Here is a 21,448-nt window from a genome sequence, read left to right as displayed (position 1 = left end):
TCTTGTTCAGGATGACCCTGATTATGACCCCGTCAAATCTGAATTAATTTTACTATCTCAGTCCAAACCACATTGAACAGTTGGCAGCCCTGTGTATATAGCTGTTAAAAACACTTAAGTTTATCAGGCTCTATGATCAGTATTTTTCAGGCTGACATGGGTTTAGAGTTTCACTGTATGACCCAGTGACAGCTGATAGAGGGGAAAAAAACAACACGTACACAGTTCAGTTTTTTTCAGTTTCTTATGAGTGAAGTTTTACCTGTACACACTGTAGGCAATTTTTTCACTAGAGTGAAACATCTAATGTCTGACACATCGGGTTGCTATTAAAACCTGTGATAGAACTGATCTATTAGAAAAATGGGACCACGGGTGTTTTTCCAGACACACGCATTTAGGCAGGGAATCCAAGGCCCTTATGAACCATAACTAATAAATGTGAATGTAAATTCTGAGATCTGAGGCCCTCAAGGACTCTGTATTATAACATCATCACTGCTATATAGTCTGCAGTGTGACTTTAAGCTTCCTCATATTCATATGCATGATGAGCAGTGAAGATGTTTGAACTTAATTCTGTGCATATGTTACAGCAAACTGCTTCCTCAGTATTCAAATCATTAGTACCATGCATGCAATTGCATATGTTTGCATGTAATAGCTCATACTGTAATACGACAGCAAGCATGTTTTGTGTGTGGTGTATGTGTGCTTGCATGTGCTTCTGTCTTTGATTGGAGTGTCTAATTATTTACTCACTGTGGCAAGAAAAGTAAACTATAAGACTGCATAAATAATTCATGAGCGCCTCTCATCATTACTTTGAAGAAAAGGTGAAAATTCACTTTCCTCCACTTGATGCAGATGACAAAATTACTCTGGGGTCATTGAAATTCACTCGGCAAAGTTAAAAATTGAAACACAGAACGTGTCATGAATTCAGACTGCAGTGCTTAATTTTTGGCCCCTGTCTCGGACTGTTTATATCACAGTGTGTGTGTACATCTCAGACACAGTGTCCTGAGTGTGATCTGATACCAACCCGGCAGTTACTGAGCTCCTCGGCTGTGAAGATGATGGTTCCACACTTCTTCCCAGGAATCCCACTGAAAGAGAGAGAGAAAGAGAGAGCGAGAGAAAGAGAAAGAAAGAGAGAGAGAGAGAGAGAGAGAGAGAGAGAGAGAGAGAGAGAGAGAGCATGGAGTTAAAAAAACTCGTCATGCAGGTATTTGTGGTTGTAGACGCTGCTAAAGGAACTGGTAGTGGTAATTTTTCCCTCCAAACAAGCATACTTTACATTTGATATTGATATCTACAAATGGAATAATAGTTAACTAGAATTACCGCCCCACGGTTGTAGGCCTTCGTGCACCAGTCAAGTTTCTCCTACAGTTTATATTAGGCCTTAAGGTGAACACAGTTATCGTTTCATCTCGTTCCGACATCTGGAGACTACACGATCTTTACTTCATAAAAAAGATGGATACATGTTCAGCTAATCAGCAGGAGTTCGTAGCTCATAACCCCGCAAGAGTCCTGTGATCGGGATCGTAATTCGGCACTTGTTCCGTCTGAGCGTATTGATCAGTTCCGCCTGAGCGTAATGAGATTTGGTACGCGAGTGGTGGCACGGCCGTCATGTGATCGCGCTACACCAATAAGGTACCCACATTTCATGTTGCCATGGTTTCATTCAGCAGAGGAAAACAGACCCAGAAGTCCACAAAAGTGAGCAGAAATGAGCTGAAACAGCGCTATTCACATCACCGTGTCCATGAAACAAGATGAGACAAATAGACAATAAGGTGAACTAAGCAAAAATGTCTTAAAACACATTTGATTCAATACCTGGGCATAACCGACGTATTATTACATTGACAACATAGCTACGGAAGACGAGAACGGCCATGTATTTTTTATTTTTTTGTGTGCACTGTTATCTCGTGATAACGACTTATTATTTCGTTATCTCAATGTAACAAAGATTGTTTTCCCGTGATAATTGTCAAGTCTGATGATTGCGCACTGGTTAATGTGATCGTCTTGATTTCAGCCTACAAGAGCTGCCGTGGTCCTGCTAGATGCCGTCTGAGCGTAATGATCAGTTCCGCCTGAGCGTAATGAGATTTGGTACGCGAGAGGTGTCTGTCCGTCCGTCCGTCCGTAGCACGAGTCATGTGCGCCACTTCACCACCGACCCGTGCGTTAAAGCGCAAACAGTCCCTCAGCCCTGCAGGCAGGGCTGTCCCTCCTTGAGGCAATGAATGAGGAAATAATCGCCCCTGCGTTTAATACGCAAAATGGGGTCAAACCCCCAGCGGATATTAGGTGCCCCGCGGCTGTATGCCACCGACGACTATTTGGAAATATAGCCTACAGTATGTGACAATAATCATATGTGTATAATTACAGTAGAAGTGTGACTAATGATAACAGCAGTAGCAGGAGGCATCTAGCAGGACCACGGCAGCTCTTGTAGGCTGAAATCAAGACGATCACATTAACCAGTGCGCAATCATCAGACTTGACAATTATCACGGGAAAACAATCTTTGTTACATTGAGATAACGAAATAATAAGTCGTTATCACGAGATAACAGTGCACACAAAAAAATAAAAAATACATGGCCGTTCTCGTCTTCCGTAGCTATGTTGTCAATGTAATAATACGTCGGTTATGCCCAGGTATTGAATCAAATGTGTTTTAAGACATTTTTGCTTAGTTCACCTTATTGTCTATTTGTCTCATCTTGTTTCATGGACACGGCGATGTGAATAGCGCTGTTTCAGCTCATTTCTGCTCACTTTTGTGGACTTCTGGGTCTGTTTTCCTCTGCTGAATGAAACCATGGCAACATGAAATGTGGGTACCTTATTGGTGTAGCGCGATCACGTGACGGCCGTGCCACCACTCGCGTACCAAATCTCATTACGCTCAGGCGGAACTGATCAATACGCTCAGACGGAACAAGTGCTGAATTACGACCCCAGTCACAGGACTCTTGGGGGTTATGAGCTACGAACTCCTGCTGATTAGCTGAACATGTATCCATCTTTTTTATGAAGTGAAGATCGTGTAGTCCCCAGATGTCGGAGCGGAAATCAGTTTCTGTGAGACTTTTTCTGATTCACCTTAAGGCCTATATCCATGTCTGCAAAAACATGGATGCTGCACACACATCCTCCCCTCGACAGCACAGAGGATCTATACAATCAGCATAGGTTCAAGATGGACACCCAAGATTAGTCTCAGTATCTGACCAAATATCTCCCCTTCAGTTCCTGTGATATGACGTTGAGTAATGGCCAGAGAAGTGTTTTATGCAGAACATTATGATGTCACAGTAAAGCTGACCTTTGACCTTTTGTATAGAAAATGACATTATTTTATCCTAGTAGACATTTCTGTAAAGTTTTGTCATAATTATCATAAGAATTGTTGAATTATGACCAAAAATGTATTTTATGAGATCACACTGACCTTGACCTTTGATCTCTTGACACACAAAATTCTAATCAGTTTATTCTTCAGTCCAAGCGGATGTTTGTGTCAAATTTAAAGAAATTCTTGAGATCGAGTGCTCTTGAGATATTATATTCACAAGAGTGAGGCAGATGCAAAGTGACACTGATCCTGACCTTTGACCACCGAAATCCCAAAAATGTATTGTTGAGTCCAAGTGAATGTTTGTGCCAAATTTGAAGAAATTTCCTCAGGCTGTTCTAGAGCTCTTGTGTTCACAAGGGACCTTAACCTTTGAACTATGGCTACTAAAACTAATTAGTTCATTGTTGAGTCTAAGTGGACATTTGTACCAATTTTGATGAAATTCCCTTGAGGTGTTCTTGAGATATCGTGCATGGGAATGCACAGACAGACAATGGGACGGACAAACAGGCGGATGGACATAAGGACAGACTGACAAACTGATACCCGGAAAACATTATGCCTCCAGCCATCACCAGTGCGGAAAACTAATAAACAGAAATGATTAACAATGTGTTGCTCCCACTTTCAATGTTAAAGCTTTTACATTAAGTAAAGTCTGTACAGAAAACTATGGGCAACAATGTTTGTTGACAAACAGTTTGTCTAAACAAAATGACACCAAAACTTAATAAAAAGTGACCGTTACGATCAAAATCAATCAATCAATCAAAAACCACAACAAAATGTATTTTTGTCAACAAATACAACATAAATGACAATATCAAAGACAGATGATTGGGGACCTCAGAATTGCATCTCTGCTCTTTGCAGATGATGTGGTTCTGTTGGTAACATCACACTGTGAAGTCCAGCATGCACTGGGGCAGTTTGCAGACAAGTGTTAAGTGGTCAGGATGAGAGCGAGCACCTCCAAATTCTGAGGCCATGGTTCTCTGCCGGAAAATGGTGAATTACACCCACTGGGTTGGGAGACAGTTGCTGCCCCAGGGAAAGGAGTACGTGTATATTGGGATCTTGTTCATGAGTGAGGATATAATGGAGAGTGAGATGAATCTGCGGTTTGGTGCAGCATCAAGAGTGAAGTGGGTCCTGCACTAAACCATCATGTTGAAGAGGGAGATGAGTATCTGTCTGTCCATCTATGTCCCAACCCTCACCTATGGTTATGAGCTTTGGGTAGTGACCAAAAGAATGAGACTGTAGATAAAAACAGCCAAAATGAGTTCCCTCTGGAGGCTGGCTGGGCTAAGCCCTAGAGATAGGGTGAGGAGCCCAGACATCCAGAGGGAGTTCTGAGTAGAGCCACTGCTCCTTTGCATCTAAAAGGGGCCAGTTGAGGTGGTTCAGGCATCTGATCAGGATGCCTCCTGGGCACCTTCTGTTAGAAGTTTGAAACTGAGAGGAGGCCCCGGGGCAGACCCAAAACACACTGGAGGGTTAATATATCTCATCTAGCCTGGGAATACCTCAGGAATCCCCTAGAGGAGCTAGAAAGTGTTGCTGGGGAGAGGGACTTTGCTCAGCATGCTGCCTCATGACCTGGCCCCAGATATGTGGATGAAAATGGATGGATGGACCAATTAAGTAGTTACTGTAGTAATGCAATATCTTATTAGAACTTAACTGAGCTGCTTGACCTGTCACCAAAGGTACCAACTGAGTGGCTGGTCAGTAGCTTTCGCACTCACTCTTGGTGTTTCCCTAAACCTAATAAAGTATATTTGTTTCCTAACCTACCCAAACCTTACCCAAACCAATTATAAACCTTATCATTTCTTCCTCGGGAAAACCGCTATAAAAGACACTGACAAATGCTGTCATCCTGCTCGTGTGTCAGATCAGGAGAGCGCATCGACAATCAACCAGCCTCTTCTCATTCTGAAGTCATAGAATATGGCCGCTTTGCCAGTGATTTCAGCAGCAGACACCTTATGCCAAAAGCCACCTTTCAAGGTGGTGTGATACGCAGCTGGGCGGCGTCTGTAAGTAACGCTGCCAGATGTAACCTTTGATATTGTTATGATATGCTGCCAGTCGGCTGGATGGCATCTGATGCAGCGATTTAATACCTGGCTGGATGACATCAGTACATAATGCTGCCAGTAACGACGTAATATAAGGAGCTGGAAAGTCCCTATAGGGTGGGTGTGAGGGGTGGCGAATGAGTCCAGCAGACTCCAGGCTTTCACTCGGAAGCCTGGCGTCGGAAGATTTTTTTTTCTAAACCTAACCATGTGCTTTTGTTGATGTCCCTGCATTGGTAGTGTGTCTTGGAACATCAATAGCAGACACAGAAAGATACCTAAAATTCAGATGTGAAAGGTCACTTACAAAGTGACAATATGTGACAACCTGTGGTGAGAACTTGTTAAATCAACCTATTTTGTTGTTTTCTTTGAAGGACTTGTTGAAAGCTGAGGAAAAAGTTCGCCCCATAATGTACGTTTAAAGTTTAAAAGTAACAGGGTATACAAGTTTGCATTATCAATGCTTTATGCAGCAGGTTACAGGGTTTCTGACTTCCTCTTTCAAAATGTCAACAGAACAAAAGATGGGGAAGATCCTTTGCTGCAAATCACACAGTCATACAGTCACCCATCTGCTGATCCAATCGCAGCCAGTCACATTACATCCTGGTGATTAATCTCGGCAGCAGTGACAGACATACTTACCCTAGATCAGATCCTCACCATTTAGAATTATCACATACAGGAAGAAAAAAAAAGACTTTTGCTCTGGAGACACGTCACTAATTCTCTGTGTGATCACAGCTCACTTCCTGCCCGTGACTTTCTCTTTAGGAAGATTTGACTTTTCATTCAGTGATGAATGATGGAGCAATCTCTGGATCTGGATTAGAAAACGAAGCCTGGAGTCATTTCTCAAATGGAGGAATCTCTGATACACCAGAGGCTCAGTGCTGTTTTCTGTTCATCTTTAAGCTGCTGGAGGATGCTTTGCTGCTGCTGTTGTTCCCTGCACTTCCTCTTGTGTTTAATAAACCGGCTCCAAATTTACAGACAAGCTTTCATTAATGTTCTGCATAAGTGGATACAAAGCAAATTTCAGAAACAGATTGATTGTACAAAAAATCATCAAAATGATGCATGACATGTTCGTTGTAGGTTTCTCATGATAACGTTTGTTTTGATGTTTGGTTTTGTGTTTGGGATATTCTGTGTTTTTTCTTTTTCCCCCTCCCTTTTCTCTCCCTGGCAGTGTGTGTGCAGCTGAGGGTGTGGCTGGTCGGCTCTTCATAATGAGGCACACCTAGTGTTCACTCAGTAATCACTCCTGCAATAAAGCCTGGTCAAGACGCCACTCCTGTGCCAGATTATCCCGCCTCAGTCGGTAACGTAGTGGCTCCAGTCTTTTGTGAAAAAGTGAATTTCGTGTTTTTTCGTCACTCTTAAGCATTCTTTGTTTTTGTGCAGCTGTTGGTGTGCCTCCTGCCATACCCGATTGCAGCTTCCAGTGCTTCAGTGTCTCCGCATGCTGAGGCCGTTCCAGCAACGCCAGCCAGCCCTCCGCTGCCTCCATTTACCCCTTTTTTCTGATTTTTGAGCTTAGTGTTTTTCAATAAACACTTTGAACTGTTTTATCGCTTCCGTCTCTGCATTTGGGGTCAAAACACAAAACCTAAACATAACAAGGTTGTGCCAAATGAGGCAAAAAGGCTTCTTTTGATGACACAACTTGAGAGAAGATTTAAAACTGCGTGACTCTACTTTGTGAAAGTACAGTGAAGAGAGGAAAAAGGGAGAAAAAGTTGAGAATAAAAGACAGATGACGGACAGAATGGGAGTTAAGAAGTCAAACTGGGCGTAAAACATTTTTGCCTCGTTTAACAGGAACCTTAGTTAGTTAATTAGTCTAGCTGTCACACACACACACACACACACACACACACACACACACACACACACACAATCATTGCATATTATTACATGTAATTACAGCTGAAAGTCATGCAAATAAAGTTTGAATGAAACCTTGATTTCCCTCACTGCAACTGGAATATATATGTATTGGGCATCCCAAGTGCCTTATGATGTGTTTACACTGAATGCAAAGTGAAGGTTATGCACAGCAAAATTACATACAAAGTCAACACAGACATAAATAGACGTAGATTTGCGGCGGGTTATGCAAAAATCCAACATTTTGGTAACGAGGTAACATTTCTTAACTGTGCAAGAAATTAAAGTGACACTGTGGCCTCTAGTTTCCCGGCGGGCGCAGGGTGGCGAACCCAACGCAGAGCTAGTTTTGAGCAGTGCAACCCGAGGCGCGCTCATTTTGGTAGTTTGGCAGACTGAGGTGCACTGAGTTGGGTGTGGCGGCGCAGCCAGGGGAGGTGTCGACAGATCCAGCTTGGCACAGTGACAGTTTCGTGCCAAAAGGCTTCGCCGAAGGTGCGCTAAAAGCTCGCCAGCTGAAACCACGTCTACTGTCAGCACAGGCGGAGCGCAGCCGGTGTAAGTGAAAGTTTGGCTGACTGGCGGACAGTGCGCACACGTCACCAAAACCTCACAGGCAGGTTTCCAGAATGTCAGGCACATTAACAATGCAATAAATAGCCACAAAACCACAATTCAATGCAACTATCTGCAATCAGCACATAAATTTATCTCTATATCAACTGTCCCGTCACATCTGATGTCAGATCAAAGTGGACTGGCACCGTTTGGCACGCGTAATTAAAACCCAACCTGATTTGATTAACAAAACTAATGAGTTCACATCCCTCTCAGCCAACCACAAACAGCCACAGCATCAGATAGGGAGTATATATTCATCATCTGTCATCTTAGAAAAGCCAAAACAAAAGAAACAGAGTGAGACTGCGAGAGAGAAAGAGAGACGCGCATGAGAGAAACGCAACATTGATTTACAATTGTGGTGACCTCCTCCCAGGCTGCCTTTGCATCATCAGCCCGTGGAGGTCTGCTCGCAGTTCCGTATATTTGGACGCTGCAAGCTTGGACCTCCCGGACCAAAACATCAGTTTCCTCCTGGGAGAAGTTTGGCCGTCTGACGCTGCTGCTCTCTTCTGCCATGGCAAATTGAGTAAACTCTCATTACGCCTTCGCGCGGCGCATTTAAGGGCGAGGAGAGGGGCTCATTTGATTGGTGTGATGTGTGTAAAACCCACTCCACGCCTTCTCTCATCCCTCTTTCCAACTTGCGCAGGTAGGAGGGACGGAGGTGGGAAAGAGGAGTAGCTGTGTCAGGGCGCACGGTGTGCCAAACTTGCAAAATCCGCCTGGCCACACCCAGTTGGCGAAGCCCAGGTGCGCTGCGCCTCCGCCTCGCCCGGTCTGCGAAACTAGAGGCCTGTGTCTCGAAAGCCTATGAATGTTGAGATCTAGTTTAGATTCTCCTGATGTTACCAAGAATCAAGAATGGAGGAAAAACGTATTGTAGCTGTCTGTGGGTACCAAGAGCTTTTCAACTCAGCTTCCATATTGCGCAGAGACAGAGCAAAAAGAAAAAAGAGAGGTGTGCAAGCTGTGTTGTTGAGTTGCCTCTAAGGAAAATCCTCTGACTAATTTTAGTTTGTCTTTTATTTTGGAAGTAAACAAGGGAAGGAGTGAAGTGGCAATGTGCTTCCATGAGAGTATGAAAAATAATAAAGAATGCTGCTGTTTTGGTTCATGCTGAGTTAGAGCACAAAGACTTTGTGTTTGCATGTTCACATCACTTGATTCCAGCTGTCGGTTGTACTTTGCTGCAAACCAAGTTAGCCATTAGCTGTCTTCCCCAGTTAGTTAGCAAAACCACTGACACAGTTGTTAAGGGTGAATATTCACCATTTGCTAAATACTATAAAAAGTCATTCTTATTTAAAGACCATCACAATGTCATGAGGTGTAAGGGTTTTTTTTTGTTTGTTTGTTTTTTAGTGTTTTTCGGATTACTTTGCAACTGGCAAATATTCGCTCTTAACAGCCATGCTACGATTGTGCTAACTCCCGGAGAAGACAGCTAACAGCTAACCTCGTTTGCAGTAAAGTACAACCTATAATTGACATCAAGTGATGTTAGCATGGTAAGCACAGAGGCTATGAGCTCTGAGCTAGCAACACTCTTTATTATTATCTTACATACTGTCATGGCAGTGCATTACAGCTTCACACCTCCTGTTGTTTAGGCCTACTTTCCACAAAAAAAGACCAACTTAAGTGACTCAGAGCATTTTGCTGAGAAGCAACTCAACAAAATTGCTTACACATGTCACAAACAGGCCTACATATTTTCAGACCTTACCATGTTCCCTCACTAAACTTCGAGCCCTCTCCTTTTTTTGTTCTGTCATTCAAGACTTTGGTTATCCCCTGATTTTTCCTCTAGCACTAGTATCAGGTCAAAATTTAATTCATGACAAAATATCTGCAAAACTCCATCAGCCCCAGCTGTACTTTGTGTTTAGTGCTAATCAGCAAACGTAAGCACACTATGATGTTCATACATTTTCAGATGGTTAACATGTTATACATTACCTGCTAAACATAGCATAGTCATTGTTAGCATGTTAGCATTCTGACATTAGCATTTAGCTCAAAGCACCATGTGGGCCTACATACCTAAAGCCTCACAGAGCTCCTAGCATGGCTGTAGGCAGTTTGCCCATTAAGTGTACTTTTAAAGCAACCTGTTCTTATCCCATCTCGTCAAATACGGCCGCTTTGTCATTGGACCTAAATGTCAATATATGATGCGCTAGGTGGCCTCCTGCACTGATTTGGGACATTCACACACACTGTTTCAATTGGAGCTTGTTACATGCATTGTGTCTTTTCAAATTACATTTCCATTTTTACAGGAAATGTATAGTTTCTGCTTGTTACGTGTGTCTTTCAAGATAAACTTACTATGTAGGTAAGTTAGGTTAAGAAAAAACACCATTGTTTCACTGAAAATAAGTAGGGTTCTTACTAATGTAATGTCATGTCACATGACATAAGTCAATAGTGTTGCATGATACACATAATAGCACTCTACATTGTTATAAAAATAACTCCACTGACTTTTGGTTTCAAAGGTCCAGTGATTGTTTATCCCATCCACCTCAGCTCCCACCTGCCCTATATAGTATTTCTCGCTCTTTATAATACGGTAGTTGCCAGCAGTGTCAGAAATAGCTACCACCCAGTGTGCATCATAGCACCTTGAATGAGTGTCTATGTGAGTCAATTTCTGAAAATGACATCCGCTGACAAAGCGGCTGCATTTGACAAGTTCAGTTGATGCCAACGGTGTCAGAAATTGCCGCAGCCTGGTGTGAATCATACTACTGTGAAAGGTGCGGCTATGCATTGGTATCTTCTGCCAAAATCACTGACAAAGTGGCGGTATTTGAATAGTTGGGAGTGATAATTGGGTTGTTAAAGACACATTTTGCCAGGCAAGACGTCTGACTATTTCAACAATATGTGGTTACCAAGTTTTCCACTCCTTGTGGTGCTACCTCGTAATGGTGGAGAGGCTTGTATGTCTGAAATACCTTGAGAGCTAAGCTGGAGGGAATTTTAAACAGCCGCAGGTTTCATAATTCTAGGCTATGTTCTTATATTTTTCATCATGTGTTTTTCCTGCAGACCCCTTTATTAAATCTGCTTAATTTCAAGAGTTTCTAAACTTTTTCCACTTGTGTGCAAACAATGTATGAATACTTTTTTTTTACTATCATCACTATGTGCATTGCTCTGGTCTTTGATCTACATGGTTCCAAAAGCTATCTTTTAGGATCCCACCTGTCAAGTATAGGGCCCATTTGTCTCTTCTTCGTCCAGAATACCTCAAGCTCTGTGTGCAAGAGGATTACATGCTGACAGAAAAAAAGAAACCCTGCATAATTAAAAGTTTTCAAGTCAAGTCAAACTCAGGAGAAAAAATGGAAAACCTTTATCATCCACTTGATAATTCCCTGTGGCTGCAAGTCACACTCCACCTCACAATACGACACAATGATTCGTTCCATCCACTTGATGCCGCTCCACTGGCTGATGCTGCGCTGTGATTAAAATGCCGGCTGAGATTCAAAGATGTCGTAAACAACTGTGACACATATGCAGGCACAAACACACCCCAAGCACATGCACACAATCCATTATGCTTGAGGGATGATACTATTGCGCATACACATAATATATTCTCCTCGAGAGGCTGTTTCCTCTAACCTTGAACCATGGTTTTTCCTCAGTCAGTCTATCATCATTTTCTTAGCCTCTGTTGTGGACACGGTCACGTAATCCTGGCTGCAAGAGGACAAGTAAAACTCTTCACCTTAAATGCCTTCACCTGAAACAGCAATTAAATCTTACACTTCTAACTTCCTTTCAGTCTGGTTTTCTTTTTAATCAATCTCTGCTGACTGTCCTATAAAGAAGAACGCTAACAGTGATGTATGAGCATCTGCAGGCTCAATCCCTCCCATAATGACTTTTACATGGTCACGTGGGGTGATGGGGATACCTGCAGCATGACAAACACACACACACACACACACACACACACACACACACACACTACTACTACTACTACTACGACTACTACTACTACTACTATAGGCTCTCTGGTAGCTAGGTAGAGCAGAAGCACAGCAGGATAAAATAAATCAATACAGCAAAGATGAAGAAAATATAAAGATGGAAGTCACCAAAGAAATTCTGTGTGGATGTGTCAAGTCCTTCAGCAGGAGTTTTCCTACACATTTCTTGTCCTGCTCCAACATCCTCCACTGCCTGATATGGGTCCCCACTCCCACACATGTTATACAAGCTAACACACACACACACACACACACACACACACACATCAGCAGTTACACAACTCTAAACAGACATGGCAAAGACAATACAAAAAGCCCCCAAACTCTCTCCTGTTGTTTTCTAATTAAAGTGACACATTTACGCATTTCTTTGTTTAGGTTAAAATGCTATTAATAAGCTGATGGATGGATAAAACTCATCAGTCATCACTGACTCCGGTTGAGTTTTAAAACTCCAGGGTTGCGTTTGACTGTCTTGGTTGTAACGTTACACTCGCTCTCCTCTTCCATGTATCTAATGTTACCTTGCCAAAGCCTACATCTATCATAGACGTAATGAGGACGTAATGGAGGAGGGGGGAGTAGGCCTTTGGAAGGAGGTGGAGTTGCAGGAGGAGGGGGATGTTCAAATTTTTTCTAAGTGCTGTGTGAAATGCAAGAAAGGTAAGAGTAGCATGAAGAATTTTGTGAAGACTTACAGTAAGTTGGGGGATGCAAGATGCAACCCAAATTCAAACTCGACAGACTTAACGCTATACTTTTGTTATATTTAATTCTTTACCAATTAGCCCAGCAGGCTATAGTGCAACACACACTAAGCACGTCATGGACCATCATGTTGAACAAGGCACACCTCTGTGCATATCCACTGACTGATGATTGAATTGACTTGTATGTTACTTGTGGTAAAGAGGGAGCTCAGCCAAAAGGCAAAGCTCTCAATTAACTGGTCCATCTACGTCCTAACCCTCACCTATGGTAATGAGCTTTGGGTAGTGACTGAAAGAATTACATCGCAGATACAAGTGGCTGAAATGCGTTTCCTCTGTAGGGTGGCTGGGTTCAGCCTTAGCAACAGGGTCAGGAGCTCTGACATCCAGGGGGAGCTCAGAGTGGAGCCACTGCTACTTTGCATCAAAAGGGGCCAGTTGAGGTTCTTCAGACATTTAATGTGGATGCCTCCTCGTGATGGAGGCCTTTCGGGCATATCCAACTAATAGGAGGCCCTGGGGCAGACACAGAACATGCTGGAGGGATTACATATCTCTGTACTCTTAAAATGAGCAGTGAATGCAACAACGCATGAAACCAAGAAGGATGGTGCTGCTTCCTCAGTTCATCCTGTTTTGGAGAGAGCACAACCAGAGGCTTCCTCCAACACTAGGGAGACAATTCTGTGTAAAACCTGAATTGTAAAACAAGGAGCTTTCTCAGTGAAGCTGCCTGTATGCCGTCATACTTATCTGAAACAATAAAATTGAGTCTTGTGTTGACTCTGTAAAGGTTAAAAGCACTATATGTCAAGTGGGCAACCCTTCGGGGTTCAGAAGTAGGAAGAATCTTTTTCCTACAGTAATTCCTTCTGTTGTGCAGTAATTGTCTCAAACTGTAACGAAGTATAATCCTTTGATTCCTCTATTATTCAAAACAGGAAGATAAAAGAACAACATAAATAAATTACAGGATGATGGTAATGGTACTTGTGCAATGTGGGTAAGGAGGAGTATTTTGTAGGAGATGTGGGACTAGATGAGGGTGGGGTAGATGTGCTGCCAAGGCTTTGTGTAGGTAAGAACCCTGGCAGCTGAGTTCTGCACAGTCTGGACCCTGTGGTTGGACCAGTCAAGAACCACTAATGTAATGTTTACTTGAGTATCATCATTTTGGAAGAATTTTTATTTTTCCTACACTTCTTCTGAGAGAGAAATATAATAATAATATTTTCTTTGTACTCTACTGTATTAATATGACAGCTAGAAATTAATCTGCAGATTTCAGATCTTACATTCAAGAGGCTACCTCATAATATTGCTGTTGTCAGGTAAAAATCCTGTATTTCACAAAAGTTAACTTTTCAGGAAACTAAAAATTTTCGAATGCCTCTACTTTCACAAAAGAATTGGAGTCCCTTTTCTGCCTCTGATGCCCCAGGGAGAATAAAGCCTAATCTATCAGAAATCTCTTCTAACAAGGCATTGTGCTCTCTTTACTCCACTACTGCTGTAGTGCAAACAATGGTGAGAAATTATGTTGAGTTATTTAAAGCTTTTTAAAGTCTCTCACATAAGGTCATCATGTACTTGCGGGGGAGGAAACAACTTTGATTAAGCAGTGCTCTCCCCACTGAATGAGGACAGTAAGCCATCGGCCTCCTGACCACATGTGCAGTGTACTGGATCCCTGTCAGGGGCATAAATTAAAGTAGGAAATGAATATAAACACAACACTTTCAAAGCACTGTGAAGAGTGTAGCACCTGGAAGGCTTCTACTGCTGCCTGTAATAGATGATGGGTAGTGTCTTTGTTGTGGGGTTATGTGAATGCTGTGTGAGATGATAAAGATAGATATATTCATGCATGTGTAAGTATGTGTAAATATGCTTAAATACTCTAATTATAGGAGAAGTACACAGATGTTACACATCAGAGAAGTTTCATCATAGCGAGTTCCACTCATCCAGTGAATATTATTGTATAATGTATTCTCTGGCTCTGGGGGAGCTGAAGGCCTGAGAAAACAACTCAAGTGATGCCATATCATCTGGAGCTGTCCCTGCTTTGGCAATGAATTTCAATTAAAGGAAAAAAAAAGAGATTGCACTGGTGTGGTGTAGTATTTGAAAGATATGGGGCAGACAGGGACCAACAAAAAGACATGATCAAGCTGTATTATGGGAACATTAGGATTTAGTTTATTTTCTAGCTTTATCCATACTAGTGACTATATTTAAAGTTCATTATGGATGTAAAGACACATGTATGTAAATATATAGTATGTATGTGTGTTTATGGTCATTAAGAGCATGTGAGCATGCTGAAGTTAGCATTTAGTTTAGCACAAGCTGAAAGCTGCACATCTGTGAACTCAGTCTTGTTGCTTTAGCAACAATCAGTTATCAAACAGAAGGCAGTTTCAGGTTTGTTTCTCATCTGTCTTCATTTTTAAACAACATAGGTCAGCTAAATTAGTTGATTAAATGTCAGTGACAATATGGTATAATTTTTTATAGGGATGCACTGAATATTCGGTAACCGAATATATTCGGCAAAATATTGCAAACACATTCGGTATTCGGTGGAATAAGTGAAAAGCAAGGCCGAATAATAGCGACGTGTTTTGATAACGCAATCAAACAGCATGTGGTGATGGACGGAGTAAAATGTCGGCAGTGTGGCGATATTTTACTCCGTCCATCACCGCACTCACATTTGCAACTAAAAATAGTTTTGTGCGAGCAAAAAAGCATTCAGCATGCTGTGCAAGTACAGATTTCAACCAGCAGCAGAAACAAAAGGAGAATCCCGCCGGTTGTGGGTTGAACAGGGGTCACAGACACAGACAGGAATGTATTCCTGTCAAATACAGCGGCCATAGTGTTCTGCGGCGCAAGATAAGCCTTAGCAGCGACGGAGATGTCCGGCTCCAATAATGTCCTCTTCTTGGCGTCATGACTGCCCAAAAGTACCTGGACAGCCGAGCGGTGGCAGCACACAGGTATGTGACGTGTCAGAGGAGAAACGTCCGTTCACATTTCTCTCTTTGTGGCAGGTAACGGCCCACAAACCTCACCGCACTTTAGGGACTGTTCTTTACTTATGAAGGGACTGTTCTTTACATGTCAGGGGAGGAGGGTGGCTGGTTGATTCTTATTTTATTAATTTATTTTTTTTTCAATCCCCCCTATGTTCATCACTTATTGATGCTGTTTTTGAACTATGAAAAAGTCAATGAGTAATTTATTCCATTGAAATATCATTGATGTATTATAGAGAAGTGATTATCTTTTTATAAATGACAAAAGGCACATCTGCCTCATTTTCGCTGTGGTATCGTGATACTACTCAGAACCACGATATTTTCACTGGTATCGTACCATGGGTCCTAATTGTGGTACCGTGACAACACTAATCTGGAGGGGGTTCATCTGAAAAAACTAATGAAAAACTAAACAACGGTATTCTGTATTCGGTACTCGGTATTCAGCCAAGCGTTTAATTTTTTTCGGCTTCAACCACAAATTTTCATTTTGGTGCATCCCTAATTTTTTATTTCTTCCTTCCTACGGTATCTGTCCAAGTCAGCTATTGTGTGACGAAGATCAGACAGCTAATATACAAGGTTGAGGTTATAGGAATTTATGGTTTTAAAAAAGCTAATGTTAAATGTTGAACATTACCATCCGTAACCTCAGTCTTTCTAACCAAGAAGTAATATTTTATCAGTCAGCTTCCCCTCTCTCTCTAAAACGGTTTAAGGTCTAAAACTATTTCTGTGCAAAAACTGACAAGAGATAAAAGAAATCATGTGAGATTCTTGTTTTAGAATAGAATAGAATAATTCAACATTAACCACATTTTTAATATTGTCCATAATGTATGGTAGCTGCTGCACCTACTAAAATTCCACTTCTCCACTGATATAACTCATATGAATGTAATGTAAATTCCACCTTTAAAGCCATTCTAAATAGAGAAAATGGAGTGCCCTTCTCTCAGCCCGTCATTAGGCCGCAGTGATTGCCCCATATAGGCCAGTCCTCATCATATCCAATCAACAGAGAGTGAGATGTCCTCTGTGGTTAGTGTGACAGCTCTGGAGCAGTGCCACATCAGTGACCCTGGCTTCACTGTGGGGGAATTGTTGCCATGGTGACATGTGACTGGTACTAATCATCAAAGCTTTATTCTGGAGAACCCTGAGTGATAAAGTTTTGGTGAATGAAGAACATATAGAGCAAATGCAATATACATTATGAACACACTTGCTGTGTACAGCATGTTTCTCACGAGGCAAGCTCATGAGGCAATCCTTTTGCAATTAAAAACAAAATACGTTTGAAGGTTGTTGTCAGAGGGGTTTTTTATAGTACATTCTCATTCGAGTTTTGCTATCTATTTTTACCTTTTACCTGTTGCGTTTATCTTTTTTCAACTTTCCAAGGAAATAATAACTTTACACAACAAAATGCTCTCACTACTATTTGATGTTTGTACAAGGTTAATATGTTCGATCATTTTTAAAGGCCTATAATTACCAAATATAAAACACTGCATAATAGCATCAATAATGAACAATTTTTCATTGTGGCAACACTTGTTAAAATCTGCTTTTTACAAAATCTGCACATGGCAACGACAGTATGCCTACAGTTAGGAAAATAAACTACCTACTGTTACTTCCTGCAATGGCACTGGAAATTGGCATTGAATGCAAACTCTGAGGTTTTTTCAATATAAGCATAATTCCAAGGGATACTGTGCTGCAATTAAGATAAGTTTATTCATTTATCTATTTATTTAGTATACCTTATTAATCGCTCTTGGGGAAATTCACTTTTGGCCAGCATACAAGACTACAACCAGTTTCATTTCTTTAGTTCTGCACTGTAAACCCCAATTCACTGACTTTTTTAAAAAAAAATTGAGCATTTAATTCATCATCATTCAAACATTGAGTACACATTTTCCTTTTTTTTTTTTCTTTCATTGAACTATGAAAATACATTGTGGCAAGTTTGGGTTTCTTAATTGCAAGAATAAGGCAAAGAGATTAATTCTGAACCAGGAAGTTAGAGCCATTTTAAAATACATAAGCATTAATCACTGCATAATGGGTAACGTGAGTGATTTAGAACAAATTTAAACACTCTTCAGTTTATGGCCTTAAACACATTAGGCTTGTCCGAGGTGAACTGCGCCTCGCCTGGAAAGCAGACAAGAGCAGGCAGCTGCAGCAGGGTGTGGTGACAAAAAGCTGCGGTAAATTCGGACAGTTTCCAGACAGTTTCCAGCAGCCCTCAGTCCGTACAGGAAGTCACAGAACACTCACATTCTGTCTGATGTGATGTCGATTTATTAAAAATGTTATTAGACCCATATATCAGTTTGTTTTCAGTATCCATTTGTTTTAATTATGATAGATTGAGTTTTTAAAATGCTTTACATTTTGTAATTTATGTTCATGGTTCAACCTCAATTTTACATGACTTCCCGTGTAAATCAACATATCAGTTTGCTGCTGCAGAGCAGACCTGTCCTCTCAACTACAGAGGCTAAATAAATTGTGTCTGACTACAAGGTTAATATTTTCAGAGGAAATAAATACAAAACAACAGCTTTGATTAAAGATCAGTCACATACAGTCAGGGCTTCACATCTGTACAGATGTTATTTTAAGAATCCTCACATCCCACTAACAAGTCTGTGATGCTAAATAGGCTACTTCAATTATTAAAGGGAAATTTCGGTTTATTTCAACCTGTCTCCTATCGTCCTAAATTTGTTTCGAGTGACTAGTGACATAGAAATAATAGTTAGCATGTTAGCCGTTAGCCTAGATACAGCCGGGACGCATAGTAGCATCAGACCTGTTAAAACGTAAGTGAAAGGGCATACTTCAAGTGCAAAGTTAGTCCACTAAACAAACTTTTTTTCCACAAAGACCACCTCATATCGTATAAATAATAATAAATAATAAATGTCAGAGAACATAAAGAAAACAACATGTAAACGTGTTGTCTTACCTTACCGGTGTGCTGCCATGTTTGTTTATCCCTCTAGCACTGCTTTCCAAAGCGTTCATCCGTCAAATCTGTGCAGGCCTGGCTCATCTCAATCGAGCCTATTGTCTCACGCCATGCTGGAAAACTTCACCCATTTAGACCCAACACGCAAAAAATATGTTAAATAAATCACTCAAGACTCACCTGTTCAGCACTGCTCACAATCACTGAAAGTTTCTTCTCCTCATATTTATTTGTTTTTTTTGTATCCCTGAATTTGTAAAGCATCTGTGAGTGTCATGAAAAGCGCTATAAAAGTATAATGTATTATTATTATTATTATTATTATTATTATTTAGTAGGGTTAGGAACGATTAACCGATACGACCGGATATCCGGTTTGACAAGCGAGAGATACGGCTGCATCAGTAGCAGACTCCTCAATCGATACGAATCAGCCATGAATCCTTAGATGAATCCATTGTAGAGTCATGGATCGGGTATCGCGAGACTATCAATTAGCTGACTGGCTTTAACAGTTTGCATCTCTAAAACAACGCAAGAGCCGGCGGCATGCTCCGTAGCAGGCATTACTGACAACGATAATGGATGTAAACATCAGCGCCAGCTTGACCAGTGGAGCTGGGGAACAGAAGCTAATGCTGGTTGGATAAAGGTATGTGACGTGTCAGAGGGGAAACGAGCCGTTCACATTTCCACAAACCTCACCACACTTTAGGGACTGTTCTTTACTTGTCAGGGGAGGAGGGTGGCTGGTTGATTTTGATTTTATTTATTTATTTTATTTTGATCCCCCCCTATGTTGATCACTTATTGATGCTGTTTTTGAAGTATGAATAAGTCAATAAGTAATTTATTCCATTGAAATATCATTGATGTATTATAGAAAAGTGATTTATCTTTTTATAAATGACACAGAGTGTAGCAAACACAGAGAAATAGTCTGACATGCTGTCAGTGATAAGCTGCTAGTCATCACATGATATCAACTAATAACAGATGTCAGATTCTGCCCCTACATTGCATGTTATTATTTTATTCTGCTTTATGTTTATATTGTACAGCGTTATGATAAACTTTATTCCAGACTCAAGTCCATATAAGATACATACAAAAACACAGACAATGTGTGATTTTGTTGTTTGTCTTTTTATTTTATTTTTGCCAGTGCCATACAGCAACAATGCTTGGGGATGTGGTCTTTTACAAATTTGAAAATACTGTAAGAATGTCACTTTTATAGAATTGGCTTTCTATAATATATGATTAATGTCTACATCAGCAAATGTTAACCATAGAATCGTATCAAATCATATCGAATCGTATCGTTCCTACACTGTATCGAATCATATCGAATCCTTCTGTTTTAAAAATATATCGTTTTTGAATCATATCATAACCCGTGTATCTAGATACGTATCAAATCGTCTATCACAGAGAGATTCCGAACCCTATTATCTAGGCAAAAGCGGCTTCATAAATTTTAGTCAACTTAACTCAAAAGTCAAAAATTGTTGACTTTACATATGAGGTTTAGTGTCAAGTAAACATTAAGTTTCTATGTCATGTTGACAATCCGGGGCATTTGAGTAGACTTTACATAAAAATTTTCTGTCATGGATGGAATGGGGTTTACAAAGTGTTAGGAAAGGTTATTACTGCAGGTTTTGGCAATTCCTCCCAACTACTGGCTGTTGCACCATCTTTTTAACATTCATGAATTCGTCCTCTGCTTTATTCTTTTAAGTCTCACAAACATGCAATAACAAGGAACATTTCATATTTAAGAAGTTCCATAACAACATAGGCCTCACCAGACATGTGCTGCGCTCAAAGAACAGGCATTTTTACTGTTCCTGGTAAAAGGTGTCTTTGTAATGTTAGACCTATAGGTTATGTGTAAAATAGAATGCTGAATGACATTTATGTGACACATTTAGCTAGACAGGAGGTTCTGTCTGTCTCTGTCACTGTCTCCGTATCTATTTTTGAGCATAATTCAGCCCTTAATCTTTCATTGTTAAGGTACATAAAAGTTAGAACCATGTTTTTTTCTGTCTGTTGAGATCATAAAAATTAAAGTAACACATATAGCATTGTTTATTAGCTAATATTTTATCAAAAGTCATTACTATGCGCAGGAGCTTAAATGAACATATTAAATATATAGACCAGTGTTCCCAAACTGTAAAACATCATATTCAAGGACTTTTCGGGGACTTTTCAGGCCCAGGTCCCTCAACACCTTTATAGTTTGAGACATTAATCAAAGATAATAACTGTTGCAACACTTAACATTTTTACAATGGTAAGAAGAATGTATAAATTAAACGTAAACCCTGATAAGCATACATTATACCTTTGTGTCTACTTGACAATCTGAGTTCAAATCTTAGTAGGTAGCCTTGATGCATAATCTTTAATCTCTTCACTCCTACTCTCCCAAGTCATTAGGCTTTTAAAAACATGTTACTTAGCAAGACATTTGACCAGTTCAACAATGAGCTGTACAGAGTTGGGTATAACGCGTTACAAAGTAACGCTACTGTATCTAACGAGTTACAAAGTAACGCGTTAGAGTGCTTTGATTACTTTTTGCAGTAACAAGTAACCTAATGCGTTAGTTTGCTGTTTGAGTAATCAAATACTTAAGTACATTTTCAAACAAGACATCAGTTACTTCCGTTACTTTTAGAA

General features: G+C 40.7%; 1 protein-coding gene across 2 annotated transcripts in view; it reads right to left on the bottom strand.

Moving 5' to 3' along the window:
* The window catches only part of LOC125885530 (copine-9-like), a 312,413-nt gene that overhangs the window by 92,549 nt on the left and 198,416 nt on the right, over window positions 1-21,448 (bottom strand). Inside the window, exons 2-3 of one of the 2 annotated variants that reach the window (XM_049571177.1) lie at window positions 18,752-18,875; window positions 1,046-1,109 (exon numbers count right to left, since the gene is read on the bottom strand). In XM_049571177.1, the coding sequence (XP_049427134.1) occupies window positions 1,046-1,109; window positions 18,752-18,810 (123 nt within the window). In that variant the 5' untranslated portion in view covers window positions 18,811-18,875. The remainder of the gene's footprint in view (window positions 1-1,045; window positions 1,110-18,751; window positions 18,876-21,448) is intronic. The other variant, XM_049571170.1, reaches the window with a different exon arrangement.

This window comes from Epinephelus fuscoguttatus, linkage group LG1, assembly GCF_011397635.1.
Source record: "Epinephelus fuscoguttatus linkage group LG1, E.fuscoguttatus.final_Chr_v1".
Lineage (NCBI taxonomy): Eukaryota > Metazoa > Chordata > Actinopteri > Perciformes > Serranidae > Epinephelus > Epinephelus fuscoguttatus.
Note: the sequence above shows the minus strand (reverse complement) of the source record. Positions and strands in the feature narration are given on the sequence as shown.